This window comes from Ahaetulla prasina, chromosome 1, assembly GCF_028640845.1.
Source record: "Ahaetulla prasina isolate Xishuangbanna chromosome 1, ASM2864084v1, whole genome shotgun sequence".
Classification (NCBI taxonomy): domain Eukaryota; kingdom Metazoa; phylum Chordata; class Lepidosauria; order Squamata; family Colubridae; genus Ahaetulla; species Ahaetulla prasina.
In genome coordinates, this window is record NC_080539.1 from 22499472 (window position 1) to 22518743 (window position 19272).

Here is a 19272-nt window from a genome sequence, read left to right on the forward strand (position 1 = left end):
GTTCTTCTTTCCCAAACATACAAACTGTGATTATTTCCTTTTTTAAAAAATCCAGCTGTTAATCTTGAACTGGCTTCCAATCTGTAATTAAATGCAAACATTAGAACATTTGCTCTTTTATAGTTTGTAATCATGTTTAAAGAAGAATTTTTACTTAGCAACCAATTCACTGTGCTCTGTTGACTAATGATATATCTTAACCCCCTACTCTTAAGCTTGTGCCTCAGAATTTGCCTTCTTAAAATGTATGTTTGTTCTGTAAAGATAGAAATTATCTATCTTTGATGGCAAGAAAGCAAACAATTACAATATGAACAAGTAGCCCCAGTATAAAGCAGAAGATACCACGCTGCTGCTGAACATCAGAGTTCTGTAAATTTAGTACATGAAATACTAAAATGGAAAACAAGTTTCAGAGGGGGAAAAAGAGAAAAATTGTAAAGAGTATTGGAAGAAATGTCCGTCTGGTTCCGTTCCAAGTGGGAAGAAAGACACTGGAAACATGGAGACTGTTTGGAAAGATGGTTTAATGGTGGACAGGACCACATGGTTTGAACACAAAAAAGAGCACATAGGTGAGAGAGGGAGAGAGATTTATACCCTCTCTTGGGGCCCACCTTGGAGCTTCCTGTCCTGTGTAAGAAATGTACTCTGATTGGTTGTCAGACTCCATGGGGCCATGCAGGGGTAACTTTGTAGGTTGTCTTGAAACCCAGGCCTGGTTGAATCTTGCTGGGTGATGATGTAATGAAGGAGCTTTGGACAATTCCTATTATGGCTTGATGGCTTTGTCCTGGTTTGGATCTTGAGTGAGGGATAATCTTATCATCTCCTGAGGGCAGAGGTGGGCGTCACAAACTGTAACAACCAGTTCACCCAGCATTGGAAATGTGAGTGTGTGTGCATGCAGCATCACAAAACATGCACCTTCCACACAGGCATGCAACGTCAAAAACAGGGATATAGGATGGGATTGCACCTGGGCTGGTGGGTGGGTCCAACCATCCGCAGGTCGCAACTACCGGTTCACTCGAACCAGTCTGAACCAGCAGCAGCCCACCACTGCTTGAGGGCCATGTCTTTTGTGTTGTAGATAAGCTGGCCCAGCCTTTGTCTTGTAGATAGGTTGGCACCAAAATATCTGCTAGGGGGCGGGGTGGCAGGGAGCTGAGGCTCTGAGTTTGTTTTTAGAAACATGTTTCTCCTTTAGGGAAAATATAATATTCTGCCTTTTTAATATTTCCTAGAATATTTCATTTTCCTAGGGGAGGGATGGGTGCTAACTTCCTACAAGAAAAAGCCTGATACCTTTTATCTTGTAGGAAATCATTATTTACTTAATTTTTATTGTTCCTTTATTTTTGGTTAAATCAAGATAGCATACATACCTTATTCGTCTGTCTCCTGTTTTTCCCTACAACAGCAATCCTGCAAGGTGGATTGGTTTAAGAGAAGAGGATGACTGGCTCAAAATCACCATGTCAGTTAAGGGAGGACTAAAACTCATAGCTTGATTTATAACCCAGCTCTTAAGCCTCTGATGATCGCACGGCTCAACTGGGATCGTCAGAATCCTTTAAAAGCATTTTTTCCTCCCAGCTGAGTTGCCTGATCATCACAGGCTTTTAAAAACATTTTTTTACAACCTCTTCGCCGAAGAGATTGTAGAAAAAATGCTTTTAAAAGTAAAAAAAAAAAAAAGTTGGCCATGCCCACCCAGCCACATTACCCCTACTACCAAGCCATGCCCACAGAACCGGTCGTAACAAATTTTACATTTCACCCCTGCCCTACGTCATGGCTGACTCGCTACACACTCCACTCGCAACCAGACAACAGAAACAGGGAGGGGATGGGCAGGTTTGGAATGTAAAGGAGGAAATTGTAGAATGCAAGAGAGCCGACTGTCACCTGGCAACATCCTGGTGCCCAAGGTCAAATGATGGAAAGTTCCAAGGTGCTCAGACCATTTCCCAAAACAAACTGACCATAGTTTATTGGTGGACAATGAACCATGAACCATAGTTTATTGGTGGACAATGAATGGACAATTTGGCCCTTCAAGTGCAAAAACTTTGGAACTGGCTTTGTTTTTTCTGTGCCTATGTGAAATTATCAGTAAAATTATACTCTTGGTAAAATAATGTCCAAGGGCTTTTATTTATTTTTTTGGTTTTTTTGCTGCTTATACCAACAGAATGGTTGACATCCTAGTTCTACAATTGTGGTTGATATACACTCAATTTTTGTATTCTGCACATCTTGATTTTTTCCGTATTTGTATTTATGGTTATGAAGGTTCTTTGAAACGATATTGTCACTTGTGTGCTCTACAGAGTTATTTAAAACTGTACACACTTGTTTGATACATTGTTCTTCTGTAATAATACTAGTGCAGACCAGTGAAATCATTTAAGGTACATACTGCTAACTCTCCAGCTGACTAAAAATGTTGGTTAAACGGATTATGAAACAGAAAAGAAAAGCCCGGACCTTGGAGAGTCTTGTATAATTGAATAGAAAGTGTTGCAAGTGAAGGCTTGATAGCAAGGAGTGTACTGGTTAAGATTTGATGAAGAATGTTAGTACTTGCTATATTTGTTTGCAGTTAGTCCACAAGATGTTGCAAATTAGCAAACTTTTGGGGGGCAGGGGCACATCTAGAAATTTAAGGGCATAGTGTATTCAGAAATTATCTGCCAGGAGCATACTTACATATTCACAAATTGCCTGCTATGGAGCATATGCCATTGCAGCAAATTCATTGTAAAGATTTTAGAAATTATTCCTTTTGTATTATACTGTTGTGGTTTAAAGAGAGATGAACCATGTCACCCTGAAGGGATTGGCCCACTGGCGCTGGCAGAGGGTGCACACTGCGGACTCCATCAGTCAAGGAATTTGGGCTGGCAAGCTCCAGGAGAAGAGCCTTCTCTGGCATAGCTCCAGCCTTCTGGAACATCTTATCCCCTGAGATGAGATTGACTCCACCCATCTGTTGTTTCATAAGCCTCAAGACCTGGCTCTATCAGGTGGCTTGGGGACCCAGTGGGGGAGCTTCATACTGGGAGTGGTTGACTATTATTAAAATTTAATCCCACCTCCCCACCCCTGTGTGTCTGGCTTCTCCCTTTCCCATCTGGTGTTAGTGGTTTGTATCGGGTTGAAATATAAAATTTGTTACTACCGGTTCTGTGGGTATGGCATGGTGGGGGGGTACTGTGACTGGGTGGGCGTGGTCTTCTTTTTTTAACTTTTAAAAGCATTTTTTCTTCGGATGAAGAGGTTGTAAAAATGCTTTTAAAAGCCTGTGATGATCAGGCAACTCAGCTGGGATTGCCAGAGGAAAAAAAGCTTTTAAAGGGTTCTGATGATCCCAGCTGAGTTGCCTGATAGTCAGAACCTTTTAAAAGCATTTTTTTTACAACCTCTTCGACCGCAGAGCTTGTAGAACACATGCCTTTAAAGGGTTCTGATGATCCCAGCTGAGCTGCACGGTCATCAAAGGCTTTTTTTTTACTTTTAAAAGCATTTTTTTTGGCTGAAGAAAAAATGCTTTTAAAAGTAAAAAAAAAAAGCCCTCTGATGATTGCGCGGCTCAGCTGGGGTGGGAGGGGGGGCAGGGATTTTTGCTACCAGTTCTCCGAACCACCCGCCACCATCGCTACCGGATTGGGTGATCCGGTCTGAACCGGGAGCATTTCACCCCTGGTTTGTATTTGTATTTTTTTTTTTTGTTTACATTTATACCCCGCCCTTCTCCGAAGACTCAGGGCGGCTTACAATGTATAAGGCAATAGTCTCATTCTATTTGTATATTTTTACAAAGTCAACTTATTGCCCCCCCAACAATCTGGGTCCTCATTTTACCTATCTTATAAAGGATGGAAGGCTTTGTATTTGTTAATGATTTTATCTGCTGTATTCTACATTGATTATAATTTTTTTAAATGCTTTAATATTTTTATACTGTAAGCCACCCAGTCATTGAATTTGAGATGGGTGCAAATAAATTTCCTAAATAAATAAATAAATAAATAAATAAATAAATAAATAAATATATTCAAAAGTTAATAATGTAAGCTAATATTTTCTCTTTAGATCCCCCTACAGAGAGTGTCCTGTCAAGGATAAATAGTCCTTGACTAACGACCACAATTGAGCCTAAAATTTATGTTGTTAAGTGAAACATTTGTTAAGTGAGTTTTGCCCCATTTTACCATCTTTCTTGCTGATAAGTGAATCACTGCAGTTGATAAGTTAGTAACATGGTTGTTAAGTGAATCTGGCTTCCCCATTTATTTTGCTTGTCAAAAGATCTCAAAAGGTGATCACATGACCTTGGGACACAGCAATGGTCATAAGTTATGAACCAGTTGCCAAGCATTTGAATTTTGATCACATGACCGTGGGACTGATACAAAGGTCATACGTGTGAAAAATGATCATAATTCAGGTTTTTTAGTGTCACTGTAACTTTGAATGGTCACTAAATGAACTGTTGTAAATCAAGGATTATGTTTGGTAATGATTTGTCAAAGTAGTCATTATCAAGCCAGGTCCAAAAATACACCAAGTGAAACTAAGGAAATTGAAATTTTGTATATTCAACCATGCAATAAGAGGTGGTATTTGGTTTTTTTCCTTTCAATAGCCGTTTTTTTGGTGTTGCAATTGAGCATTCCTAAAGGATTGTAAAGAAAAAGTTAGGCAATGAAAAGAATAGGAAATATATACAGTAATATTTTTCAGAAGCAATGAAATCACTGACCCTCCCCTGTTGCTAAATAATGCCTTAAGGCTATCTTGTGTTCGCCCCCTCCCGTATTGTTAAATTATTCATTATTTATAGAGAGAGGAAATTGTGAAGGAGTTTAAATGTTACTGCTTTTAACCACCAAGCCTCATGCTGTGAACAATTCCACTTTAGTTAGGTTGTGGTTTTTGACAACTGTGCCTAAGAATGAATGTTTCAATAAAGGTCATTCAGGAGTAATGGCTTCAGAGATGTTGATGTGTTGTAATTTGAAGAGTTTATATTGGTTCTCTCAAGCAATATTATTTTAATGGTACAGTATAGGGATGTAAATTTGCTTTTGATTTCTAATTATTAGCCATCATTTTTTTAAATATACAAGAACCACAGAAAGCAGCTACAGAAAATTCTAAGGATTTGATAAGTAGGGGGTTTCTGTTAAAAGATTTAATAAATGCTTGGTAGTGTAACTCTTTTATTAGAATGGCTGTTAAATTACTTTGAAAGGTTTACTAAATTGGAGAGCTTCACTATAGAAATCAGTACAATTATTGAACTGAGAATAGAAATAGGATATTGATGGGCTAATTTTTGTGCTGTAGAGCTGTATAATTTTAAAGGGTTTAATTAATTAATTAATTAACATATAATTTAAAGGCTGCTTGACTCCTTAACGACTTGGTTGGCTTACATGTAAAAAGCAAGAAACAGTAAATGCTAGAGTAGAGATCTTATGTGTCCAGCACACAAACCATACACAACAAACAACCACCCTATCTAAAGCCTTGGAGGATAGCCAGGTTTTCAGAATGCCATCAGGGTGGGAATCATATGAATCTCTTGGGAGTTACTGTTTCAGAGGGACTGAATTGCTACAGACAATATACATGCTTCTTAGGTTGTGATACATGGCATTATTTACCTGAAGCACGCCCCCTCTGCCAGATTTTGCTTGATGGAAAGAAACTACTGGAAATAGACACTTGCTCAAACCACCAGTGTTTATAAGTTGTAACCAGCACCTTGAGTTATACTTAGAAGCTGACTGGTGACCAGTGCAGCTCACAGAGCAGTGGTCTAACATAAGCATTTTAAGTCATGCCCCTTGCTACGTGCACTTCTGCACCACCTCTAGTAATGGCTTTCAAGGGCAGCCCCACGCAGATCACATTTGCAATGGTCCATTTGCGAGGTGACTGGGGCATGAGTTTCTGAAGGGCCTCCCAGTGTAGGGATGAATGCAACCACCCTTGGCCATACCTGCCACCTGCTACTTGAACAGAAGCCAAGACAAAGTCCACATTTTGCAATAGTATCAAATGGGAAAACACCACCTCATCTAAGATAGAGAATCATCAGGACCACAGATCCCATATATCCACAGCCAGTCTTGCTCAGGATTGAGCCTCAGTCTGTTCTTCTGTATCAGCTGCAGTTATTCACTTGCTTAGCAACACAATTTCTGGTCCCAATTGTAGGTGTAAGTCAAGGACGACCTGTACACCTTATCAGTCCTTTTCCAACCTGGAGCGAGTCTGTTTTGCCATCTTCTGTCTGTACTGAGGCTTCTGATCTGTATGTAAGTTTCTCACAAGGACAGTGAAATGCTCTGGGATCTGCACTCTTACCTGGGGGGAAAGTGGTGACATACACCAAAATTTGTTATGGGTATCATTGTTACAATGACTGAAAATATGCTGGTTCCATTACAACAAGTACATGTTTAATTTTGTGTAAACATATGAACACATGGAATTGTCTTTAGCTGGCTCAGACCATTTGTTCTGACAATTTATTATTGTCTATTCTAACAACAGCCTCTGGTATCTGAAACAAAAAGATTACCTATCGTTTGTTGCCTGATCCTTATAAACAGAGATGCTGGTAATGAATCTTCTGCATACAAACCAGGTGTTCGTGCCAAGCCATGTCTCTTTTCGAGCTGTAGAAATGTGTATGATGGAGGGGAGTATTGTACATGTTGCTATGCATTGTGAATTTCAAGGCGTTCCCTTCGTTAGCTATTATTAGAAAGACCCTGCGTTCTTGTTCTTAACATTTAGAAAGCATTTGTTAATCATTTAAGCAGGCATTTATGAATTGGGGATGTTATGATTAAATCCCTGAAAGTTCATGAAGTGACATAAAATATCAATATTAATAATTGAATAAAAGTTGCATATGTGATCTTCTGTGTATTTCAAAGTGAAAGGACTCCAGATTATCAAATTCAAAATTAAAGCCTTTTACAACAAAATTGGTTTAGCCTCTACTGGTGCAGTCCATACAAGAATACAAGACAACATGAATAATATAAATTATTATATTATATTATAATATATATTATATTATTATAATATAAATTATCATAATATAAATTATCATAACACATAGGTATGACTACAGCACTTCTACATAATACTAAGATACTGTGATTAGGTAAGAATCTGTGCTGATCCCTTCTTGGCTTTAATGGCAGATTGGGATGAAAGTAGGATGATACAGTTTTATGGTACAAGCAACTAAATATTACACTTTACATGGTATCTCTTGTATTATCTGAATGTTAAATAGCTTTGCAACAATATTATTTGTAATAATTTTCTTCAAAGAAATATGCAGCATTTTTGATTGTCATGATCATTGCTTTTTCTTTGATTTACTTTTAGCTCTTCTTCAACGAGTAGCTGAACTAGAGAAAGTCAATGCTGAATTTGTACGTACAAAACAGAATCTCGAGCAAGAATTTAATCAAAAGAGAGCCAAGTTTAAAGAACTGTATCTGGCTAAAGAAGGTAATGTTTAATTATTCTACCATGTTTCCCCGAAAATACGGCCTATCCCGAAAGTAAGTCCTAGCTTGATTTTTACATGTGCACCTAATATAAGCCCTGCCCCCCAAAATAAGCGCTAATTAAGACCCCACCCACTCCAGGGTGCACGGGTAAAAATTAAGCTAGAGTGGGGATGGGGGGTGGAGCTGCCCTACTACTTAACCTTTGGACAATTGCAGCCAGGCCTCATGCACCCCAACACCTGCCTTGCCAACCCATTTCTTCTGCAACTGTCAAGGCAGGCAAGGCTTTCCTGAAGGCCTCTGCAGCCGATAACAGAGCTCTGGATCGATCCAGAGCTCTGTTTCGGCTGCAGAGGCCTTCAGGAAAGCCTTGTCAGCCCGCAGAAGTTCCTGAAGGCCTCTGACAGCGAAAAGGAGGCCGGGGCGACGCATACAGGTGAGGTGAGTCAGTGGACAACATCAGCCCAAAATAAGACCTGGTGCCTTTTTTGGTGGCAAAAAATATATATATTAGTTTCTTATTTTTGGGAAAACACAGTAAGTAGACGTAAAAATGCTAACTCTTAACTATGATGGCTAGGTAGAGAATTATTATTTAACAGTTTTTCAATGACAGTTTGACAGTTTGAAGTTACAACAGCACTGAACGAATGGTGGCTATGACCAGACCTCAAAGTTTTCAGCACTTTCTGTGGTTGTATGATTGCACTCTGGGTGCTTGGCACCCTGCATTTATGACCAGTTGCAGCTTCTTTCTGTATAACTCTTAACGAACACAAGATGGATTTGAAATAGTGGGTATCTTCTTGAAGAATTTGCAGCGAGCCTTTGGTCCCACCCCATTTTGTTTGAGTAGAAGCACCTTGGCTAATAAGGAATGTCTATTGATTTTGTGTTAACTGGATTATCAGAGCCCTTGAGAAGAGACAAAGAATGTCCTTGCATGTCATGAGAAAAAATTTAAAAGGTATTAGGCCAGATTCAGGCTTAGATTTTACAGAAGTCTGTTTTCTGATACTAGGAAGTATGGTTCCATAATAAAAAGGAGCTTTAAAACAACAGTATAGATTTCAATATTTCAAGCTTATCATAGAGTTGGAAGGGGAACTGAGAATGAGACATAAAGCTAGAATAGTAAACTGGGTATAGAATTGATTTGATATATTGCTTTGCTTAGAGCTAATCCAATACCAGCAATAAGTGGGAGGTTTCTCCCCTTGGCTCCAGGAATCTCTAAAATAAATCAATGTTTGTATAACTATTTCTATTGTTTTTAAAGAGGATCTGAAGAGGCAAAATGCAGAATTGCAGGCAGCACATGATGATCTGGAAAAACTTCAAAAGCAACTCATGGAAGCACAGGCTGAAATGGAGAACATCAAAGCCATTGCTACAGTGTCTGAAAATACTAAACAGGAAGCTATTGATGACATAAAGAAGCAGTGGCAGGAAGAAGTTGCCTCTCTGCAGGCTATAATGAAAGGTAGGACTAATAAAAATGGTTAGATTATTAGGCCAGTTTCATATTGTCTCCGATACATAGCTTGCTATTCCAAACCACTATATAGAAAAACTTCAAACAGCTCTTGTGGAAAGGAAAGTGCACTAAATTGATTCAGAAGAATGAGTTGATATATGAGGTCATTGTTTGGCATCTTCTGTGGGTTCTTTAATTTTTTCTTGTTATTTAGAAATACCTATCCTGCTTGTGTTAAAAGTTGTTTCAGACAGACTTCCAAAAATAAATAAATGAACTTGTCATAAAAATTATGATTATGCTCCTGATATTATATTCTTTCTATTTTAAAAGTAGGATTTATACTCAATAAATAAATAAATACAATTATTTCCTCCAACCTGAAGCAGATATATATGAAAAACAACCATATTAGTAAGAAGGGTAGGCTAGAACAGTTCTTACTGACAACGTACAAAAGTATGTATGTATAGTGGCAGTTAGTAGTGACTCTTGATTTGTACTCTGCACAGATTTTCTGTTTCATTATCAGATATGAAATTATAAATGTATTTTTGAAAAACAAAGACTTGTTGATAACTACATGAAGGATTATGGTACTTCTGTATCCATCTTGCACTTATTGTTAATATCTGAAATATTATCTAGTGTAGAAAAGTTTACAGAGTCACTTCTATCACAGCCACTAGAACAATCTGGTTTGAATCTTTCAAGTGTGACTACAGCATCTACATTTTCTATGTTTACTTAGAAAATATAGTGTGAACTTGATATTTAATCATAAGCTGTACAAATTCAGTGAAGGTGCTATTTCCTGTTCTAGAAGATTTAGATCCTGGACTTGTTGGATTGGTGCATTTTAGGTGTATATCAAATAATATGCTTAAGAATCTCACTCTGGGACTTCTGGTAGTCTTGTAACAAGATTGTCAGCAAAGATTAATTTTGTTGTTGTTGTTGTTGTTGTTGTTGTTGTTGTTGTTGTTGTTATTATTATTATTATTATTCAGAGACTGTCCGTGAATATGAAGGCCAGTTTCATCACAGATTGGAACAAGACCGATCTCAGTGGAATCAATATCGAGAGAACGTTGAACGGGAAATAGCAGAGCTGAGAAGGCGACTTTCAGAAGGTCAAGAAGAGGAAAACTTGGAGAATGAAATGAAGAAGGTTAGTCAGGATAGAGCAGAGTTTCTCAGTCTTGGCAACTTGGGTGGGCTTCAACTCCCAGAAGTGTCAAGCCAGCATTCCATAAAAAATGAAATCATATGTCGCTTGATAGTAGATTAACAAATTGGGCTGATCTTAGCCTCACTGTTTCTAAGCTTTGACCTCTATATAAAGCCGTTTTATTTAATCTCACTTTTTGTGCATGAAAGCAAAATATATTTTATTTAATTAATTAATTATTTTTCCAATGTCTTAAAGGCTGATTTGAAAATACCACAGGGAGGCATTGAAACAAAAAGTTACACCATGCAAGAATTTTTAATTTTTATCTTTGAAAATTGTCCAAAAATATTGAAATGTTTTAAAGCCCAGTTTTTCATTTCTTTGTTTAATTTCTTCCATATTGGTATATAATTATTTCTAAAGATTTTAATGATACTTTAGTAATAGTGATATCTAAATATTTTAAAGATTTATATACTATTGGAATCCTTAAAAGTGTGGAAATTTCGTTTTGAGTTTTTGGGAATGTACAAATAAACATCAAATGTGATTTATGAAAATTAGTGTTGATTCTTATACCTCTACAAAGTCGTCTTACCAGTAATTCTTTTTAATATAGCTAGCTGAAGGAAAGTATTTGGGATCATATCATCTGCAAATAGATTTAAAGGATATGTCTTGTCTCCCATTTTTAATCCCTTTAATCTGATTATTGGATCTAATATAATATAATATAACAACAGAGTTGGAAGGGACCTTGGAGGCCTTCTAGTCCAACCCCCTGCCTAGGCAGGAAACCCTACACCATCTCAGTCAGATGGTTATCCAACATTTTCTTAAAAATTTCCAGTGTTGGAGCATTCACAACTTCTGCAGGCAAGCCGTTCCACTTATTAATTGTTCTAACTGTCAGGGAATTTCTCCTTAGTTCTAAGTTGCTTCTTTCCTTGATCAGTTTCACCCATTGCTTCTTGTCCTGCCCTCAGGTGCTTTGGAGAACAGCCCGACTCCCTCTTCTTTGTGGCAACCCCTGAGATATTGGAACACTGCTATCATGTCTCCCCTAGTCCTTCTTTTTATTAAACTAGACATACCGAGTTCCTGCAACTGTTCTTCATATATTTAGCCTCCAGTCCCCTAATCATCTTTGTTGCTCTTCTCTGCACTCTTTCTAGAGTCTCAACATCTTTTTTACATCGTGGCGACCAAAACTGGATGCAATATTCCAAGTGTGGCCTTACCAAGGCATTATAAAGTGGCATTAACACTTCACGTGATCTTGATTCTATCCCTCTGTTTATGCAGCCCATACTGGACCCGTGCCCCTCCTGGTTGGTGCTGGCCATTCAGGAGGTGACACGAGGCTGGCTCCAGGCGATTACGAGCGCTTCTTTGTTGGAGGGAGTCTTTCCGGCCGCCTTGAAAGAGGCGGTGGTGAGGCCCCTCCTCAAGAAGCCTTCCTTGGACCCGGCTGTTTTAGGTAATTATCGTCCGGTCTCCAACCTTCGCTTCGCGGCGAAGGTTGTAGAGAGTATGGTGGCATATCAGTTCCAGTCCGGTTTCCGGCCCGGTTACAGCACTGAGACGGCTTTGGTCGCGTTGGTGGATGTTCTCTGGAGGGCCAGGGATAGGGGTTGTTCCTCCGCCCTGGTCCTATTAGACCTCTCAGCGGCTTTTGATACCATCGACCATGGTATCCTGCTGCGCCGTTGGAGGATTGGGAGTGAGGCACCGTTTATCGGTGGTTCTCCTCCTATCTCCGATCGGTCGCAGACGGTGTTGACGGGGCAGAGGTCGGCCAGGAGGCCACTGTTCCTCAGATTGCCGGCTGTGAATCCCTTTATGTGAGGTGGGGCCATAGGAATCAGTTGGGCTTGTTGATCACGTACCTGGCTCCTTGCTGCGTGACCACAGCCCTGCCTGAGCTGCTGGAGTTATTGGCCACTGTGGCAGTTGAGACTCCCAGACTTATAGTTATGGGGGATTTCAACTTGCCATCAGCTGGCTTATCATCAACTGCAGCTCGGGAGTTCCAGGCTTCCATGACGGCCTTGGACCTGATACGAGTAAATGATGGCCCTACGCACATGGGGGGAGGCACGCTGGATCTGATTTATATCTCTGGTCAGTGGTTAAATGATCTGATACTAGACAATGTAGTAACAGAACCAATCTCATGGTCTGATCATTTCTCCTTCGCCTAGACTTCGAACCGCCACCACCATCGCAGGGAGACGGAACCTCACGTTGGTTCCGTCCCAGGCGCCTGATGGACCCTGAGAGGTTCCTGACGGAGCTTCGGCCATTCCCTGAGGGTCTGGCCCACGGCACGACTGAGGAACTAGTTGCGGCCTGGGAACAGGCCGCGGCTGGGGCCTTGGACCGTGTCGTGCCTTTGCGGCCTCTGACCCGGCGCAGATCTCGACCGGCCCCTTGGTTCTCCGAGGGGCTGAGAGAGATGAAACGCCGGAGAAGACGCCTAGAGAGCACTTGGAGGTCCAGTCGTTCCGAAGCTGATCGGACACTAGTTAGGTCCTATTCTAGGACCTACCTAGTGGCAATGAGGAGGCGGCGTTCCTACGCCTCCACCCTCATTGCGTCGGCAGATAACCGCCCGGCCGCCCTGTTTCGGGTGACCCGCTCCCTCCTTCATCAGGAGGTGCGGGATGACCCGTTACAGGGACGTGCCGAGGAGTTTAGTGGTTATCTATACGACAAAATCGCTCAGCTCCGGGATGGTCTGGACCGAAATTGGGATGATCCAAGCGAGGGAGAGGAGGCACGTCTTGTTGAGCCTGTTTGGGATGGGTTTGACCCTGTGGCTCCCGAGGACGTGGACAGGTTGTTGGGGAGGCTCCGCGCCACTACATGTTTATTGGATCCGTGTCCTTCCTGGCTGGTGCTGGCTACTCAGGAGGTGACACGAGGCTGGCTCCAGAGGATTATAAATGCTTCTTTGTTGGAAGGGGTTTTCCCTGCCGCCTTGAAAGAGGCGGTGGTGAGACCCCTCCTTAAGAAGCCCTCTTTGGACCCAGATATTTTGGGAAACTATCGGCCAGTCTCCAACCTTCGCTTTGTTGCGAAGGTTGTAGAGAGTGCTGTGGCATCAGCTACCCCAATACCTGGAAGAATCCGTCTATCTAGACCTGCTCCAGTCCGGCTTCCGACCCGGTTACAGCACGGAGACAGCTTTGGTCGCATTGGTGGATGATCTCTGGAGGGCCAGGGACAGGGGTTATTCCTCTGCCCTGGTCCTATTAGATCTCTCAGCGGCTTTTGATACCATCGACCATGGTATCTTGCTGCGCCGGCTGGGGATTGGGAGTGGAGGCACCGTTTATCGGTGGTTCTCCTCCTATCTCTCCGACCGGTCGCAGACGGTGTTGACAGGGGGCAGAGGTCGACCGCGAGGGCCTCACTTGTGGGTGCCGCAGGGTCGATTCTCTCGCCTTCTGTTCAACATCTACATGAAGCCGTTGGGTGAGATCATCAGTGGCTTTGGGGTGAAGTACCATCAGTACGCTGATGACACTCAGTTGTACTTCTCCACCCCAGGTCACCCCAATGAAGTTGTTGAAGTGCTGTCCCGGTGCTTGGAAGCCGTACGGGTCTGGATGGGGAGAAACAGGCTCAAGCTCAATCCCTCCAAGACGGAGTGGCTGTGGATGCCGGCATCTCGATTCAGTCAGCTGCAGCTGCAGCTGGCTGTTGGAGGCGGGGTATTGGCCCCAAAGGATAGGGGGCGCAACTTAGGTGTCCTCCTGGATGAGCGGCTGTCGTTTGAAGATCATTTGACGGCCGTCTCCAGGGGGGCCTTCCACCAGGTTCGCCTGGTTCGGCAGTTGCGCCCCTTCCTTGATCGGGATGCCTTGTGCACAGTCACTCATGCACTCGTTACCTCTCGCTTGGATTATTGTAATGCTCTCTACATGGGGCTCCCCTTAAGGTGCACCCGAAGGCTTCAGCTAGTCCAGAATGCAGCTGCGCGGGTGATAGAGGGAGGGTCTCGTACCTCCCATGTAACACCCTCCTGCGCAGACTGCACTGGCTACCTGTCGCTGGTGCACTTTAAGGTTTTGGTTATGACCTTTAAAGCGCCCATGGCTTAGGGCCTGGGTACTTACGGGACCGCCTACTGTTACCATATGCCTCCCACCGACCCGTCGCTCTCACAGAGAGGGACTTCTCAGGTGCCGTCCGCCAAGCAATGTCGGCTGGCGGCCCCCAGGGAAGGTCCTTCTGTGGGGCTCCACACTCTGGAACGAACTTCCCGAGTTTACGCCAAATACCTGACCTTCGGACCTTTCGCCGCGAACTGAAGACGCATCTTTTTATTCGCGCGGGGCTGGCTTAAATTTTACGGATTGTATAGTTTTATTATTAATTTTAAACGGGGTTTTAATTTTTATATATTTTAAAATTTTAGGCAAGTATAATAAGTTTTTTAATTCTGCATTTTATAGGTTATTGTCTAGTCTGTTTTTTATTTGCCTGTACACCGCCCTGAGTCCTTCGGGAGAAGGGCGGTATAAAAATCTAATAAATGAATGAAATGAATGAATGACTCTTGATTTGTACTCTGCACAGATTTTCTATTTCATTATCAGATATGAAATTATAAATGTATTTTTGAAAAACAAAGACTTGTTGATAACTACATGAAGGATTATGGTACTTCTGTATCCATCTTGCACTTATTGTTAATATCTGAAATATTATCTAGTGTAGAAAAGTTTACAGAGTCACTTCTATCACAGCCACTAGAACAATCTGGTTTGAATCTTTGAAGTGTGACTACAGCATCTACATTTTCTATGTTTACTTGGAAAATATAGTCTGAACTTGATATTTAATCATAAGCTGTACAAATTCAGTGAAGGTGCTATTTCCTGTTCTAGAAGATTTAGATCCTGGACTTGTTGGATTGGTGCATTTTAGGTGTATATCAAATAATATGCTTAAGAATCTCACTCTGGGACTTCTGGTAGTCTTGTAACAAGATTGTCAGCAAAGATTATTTTTGTTGTTGTTGTTGTTGTTGTTGTTGTTGTTGTTGTTGTTGTTATTATTATTATTATTATTATTATTATTATTATTATTATTATTATTATTATTATTATTATTATTATTATTATTATTATTATTATTCAGAGACTGTCCGTGAATATGAAGGCCAGTTTCATCACAGATTGGAACAAGACCGATCTCAGTGGAATCAATATCGAGAGAACGTTGAACGGGAAATAGCAGAGCTGAGAAGGCGACTTTCAGAAGGTCAAGAAGAGGAAAACTTGGAGAATGAAATGAAGAAGGTTAGTTAGGATAGAGCAGAGTTTCTCAGTCTTGGCAACTTGGGTGGGCTTCAACTCCCAGAAGTGTCAAGCCAACATTCCATAAAAAATGAAATCTTATGTCGCTTGATAGTAGATTAACAAATTGGGCTGATCTTAGCCTCACTGTTTCTAAGCTTTGACCTCTATATAAAGCCGTTTTATTTAATCTCACTTTTTGTGCATGAAAGCAAAATATATTTTATTTAATTAATTAATTATTTTTCCAATATCTTAAAGGCTGATCTGAAAATACCACAGGGAGGCATTGAAACAAAAAGTTACACCATGCAAGAATTTTTAATTTTTATCTTTGAAAATTGTCCAGAAATATTGAAATGTTTTAAAGCCCAGTTTTTCATTTCTTTGTTTAATTTCTTCCATATTGGTATATAATTATTTCTAAAGATTTTAATGATACTTTAGTAATAGTGATACCTAAATATTTTAAAGATTTATATACTATTGGAATCCTTAAAAGTGTGGAAATTTCCTTTTGAGTTTTTGGGAATGTACAAATAAACATCAAATGTGATTTATGAAAATTAGCTGTTGGTTCTTATACCTCTACAAAGTCGTCTTACCAGTAATGCTTTTTAATATATCTAGCTGAAGGAAAGTATTTGAGATCATATCATCTGCAAATAGATTTAAAGGATATGTCTTTGTCTCCCATTTTTAATCCCTTTAATCTGATTATTGCATCTAATATAATATAATATAACAACAGAGTTGGAAGGGATCTTGGAGGCCTTCTAGTCCAACCCCCTGCCTAGGCAGGAAACCCTACACCATCTCAGTCAGATGGTTATCCAACATTTTCTTAAAAATTTCCAGTGTTGGAGCATTCACAACTTCTGCAGGCAAGCCGTTCCACTTATTAATTGTTCTAACTGTCAGGGAATTTCTCCTTAGTTCTAAGTTGCTTCTTTCCTTGATCAGTTTCACCCATTGCTTCTTGTCCTGCCTTCAGGTGCTTTGGAGAACAGCCAGACTCCCTCTTCTTTGTGGCAACCCCTGAGATATTGGAACACTGCTATCATGTCTCCCCTAATCCTTCTTTTTATTAAACTAGACATACCGAGTTCCTGCAACTGTTCTTCATATGTTTTAGCCTCCAGTCCCCTAATCATCTTTGTTGCTCTTCTCTGCACTCTTTCTAGAGTCTCAACATCTTTTTTACATCGTGGCGACCAAAACTGGATGCAATATTCCAAGTGTGGCCTTACCAAGGCATTATAAAGTGGCATTAACACTTCACGTGATCTTGATTCTATCCCTCTGTTTATGCAGCCCAGAACTGTGTTGGCTTTTTTAGCAGTTGCTGCACACTGCTGGCTCATATCTAATTGCTGTTGCCAAAACTTTGGTGATAAAAGATAACCCTACTTGGTACCTCTTAAAACCATAATGGGATCTGAATCATTGCTGTTAAGACATATCTGAGCTTTAGTTGATCCATGAATACGTTTGATCAACTTATAGAAGCTTGTCAAATTTAAAATAATTTTTATTTTAAAAATTGTACTTTCAGATAATCAGAGGTTTAAATATATATAAAGAACATGTGGTTAATGAAGGTTTATTTATGTTACAATTTGTATAATATTTCATAGTTTTCTAATAGCAATAGCAATAGCACTTAGACTTATATACTGCTTTATAGTGTTTTACAGCCCTCTCTAAGCAGTTTACAGAGTCAGCATATTGCCCCCAACAATTTTGGGTCCTCGTTTTACCCACTTTGGAAGGATGGAAGGCTGAGTCAATCTTGAGCCTGGTGAGATTTGAACTGCAGGCAGCCAGCCGTCAGCAGAAATAGTCTGCAGTACTGTACTCTAACCACTGCGCCACCGCGGCTCAAAGGGGTAGATATATTGCAATTTGGAATAAAGCCAGCTCGATCCATAAGAATAATTTCACTTACAATCAGTTTTTATTGGTTGGCTAACAATTTAGTGTACAGTTTATAATTCGTATTGAGAAGTGAGATGGGCTTAAAGGTAAAGGTTCCCCTCGCACATATGTGCTAGTTGTTCCCAACTCTAGGGGGGCCGTGCTCATCTCCGTTTCAAAGCCGAAGAACCAGCACTGTCCAAAGACGGCTCTGTGGTCATGTGGCCAACATGACTAAACGCCAAAGGCACACGGAGCGCTGTTACCTTCTTATCAAAGATGATCCCTATTTTTCTACTTGCATTTTTTACGTTCTTTCGAACTGCTAGTTTGGCAGAAGCTGGGACAAGTAAGGGGAGCTCACCCTGTTACGCGACACTAGGGATTCGAACAGCTGAACTGCCAACCTTTCGATCGACAAGCCCATCTTATAAAATGCCAAATACTGGAGTTTTTTCTCTTATTCCACATTATCTTAGAGCATTTTCTAAGATTCTGGTAAAGAATAGAATTTTTTTTTATTGGCCAAGTGTGATTGGACACACAAGGAATTTGTCTTGGTGCATATGCTCTCAGTGTACATAAAAGAAAAGATACCTTCATCAAGGTAAAACATTTACCACATAAATGATGGTCATAGGGTACAAATTTAACACTTAATGATACAACACTTAATGATAATCATAGGGTACAAATAAGCAATCAGGAACAATCAATATCAATATAAATCATAAGGATTACCAGCAACAAAGTTACAGTCATAGTCATAAGTGGAAAGAGATTGGTGATGGGAACGATGAGAAGATTAATAGTAGTGCAGATTTAGTAAATAGTTTGACAGTGTTGAGGGAATTATTTGTTTAGCAGTGTGATGGCCTTCGGGGAAAAACTGTTCTTGTGTCTAGTTGTTCTGGTGTGCAGTGCTCTATAGCGTCGTTTTGAGGGTAGGAGTTGAAACAGTTTATGTCCAGGATGTGAGGGATCTGTAAATATTTTCACGGCCCTCTTCTTGATTCGTGCAGTATACAGGTCCTCAATGGAAGGCAGGTTGGTAGCAATTATTTTTTCTGTAGTTCTAATTATCCTCTGAAGTCTGTTGTTTTTCTTGTTGGGTTGCAGAACCAAACCAGACAGTTACAGAGGTGCAAATGACAGACTCAGTAATTCCTCTGTAGAACTGGATCAGCAACTCCTTGGACAGTTTGAGCTTTCTTAGTTGGTGCAGAAAGAACATTCTTTGTTGTCCTTTTTTGATGATGTTTTTGATGTTAGCTGTCCATTTTAGATCTTGCGATATGATAGAACCTAGAAATTTGAAGGTTTCTACTGTTGATACTGTGTTGCCTAGTATTGTGAGAGGGTATGGAAGGGTTCCTCCTAAAATCTACCACCATTTCTACAGTTTTGAATGTGTTCAGTTCCAGATTGTTTCGGTCGCACCACAAGGCTAGTCGTTCGACCTCTCGTCTATATGCGGATTCGTTATTTTCTCGGATGATTTCCCCTTGATGCAAATTATTGCATAAATATAGAAATTCAGGTACTAAAATCTTTTTAAATGCCTTATAGAATTTCCCTGACAATCCACAAGATTTTGCATTTTGAATAATATTCAAGACTTAAATGATTTCTGAAATATAAAAGGAGATTCCATAAATTGTATATCCTCAGGAACTGAATGTTAATTTATTTAAATATTGATTGGTTTTTATTGAAGGTTTATGTGAGAAATATAATTGCTGAAAGTTTGAATTGTTCACTTATCCCTTTAATTTTGATTACAATTTGACCATTGCTATTTTTAATTGCACTTATATAGTTTCTCATTAGCTTTTTTCACTT

The 19272-nt window shown here is 40.3% G+C and overlaps 1 protein-coding gene across 1 annotated transcript in view; it reads left to right on the top strand.

Annotated features, from left to right (window-relative positions):
* Positions 1–19272, top strand: part of RABEP1 (rabaptin, RAB GTPase binding effector protein 1) — a 75707-nt gene that overhangs the window by 25512 nt on the left and 30923 nt on the right. Inside the window, exons 2-4 of the mRNA XM_058164395.1 lie at positions 7426–7551; positions 8833–9036; positions 10041–10201. Coding sequence (XP_058020378.1) covers positions 7426–7551; positions 8833–9036; positions 10041–10201 — 491 coding nt within the window. The remainder of the gene's footprint in view (positions 1–7425; positions 7552–8832; positions 9037–10040; positions 10202–19272) is intronic.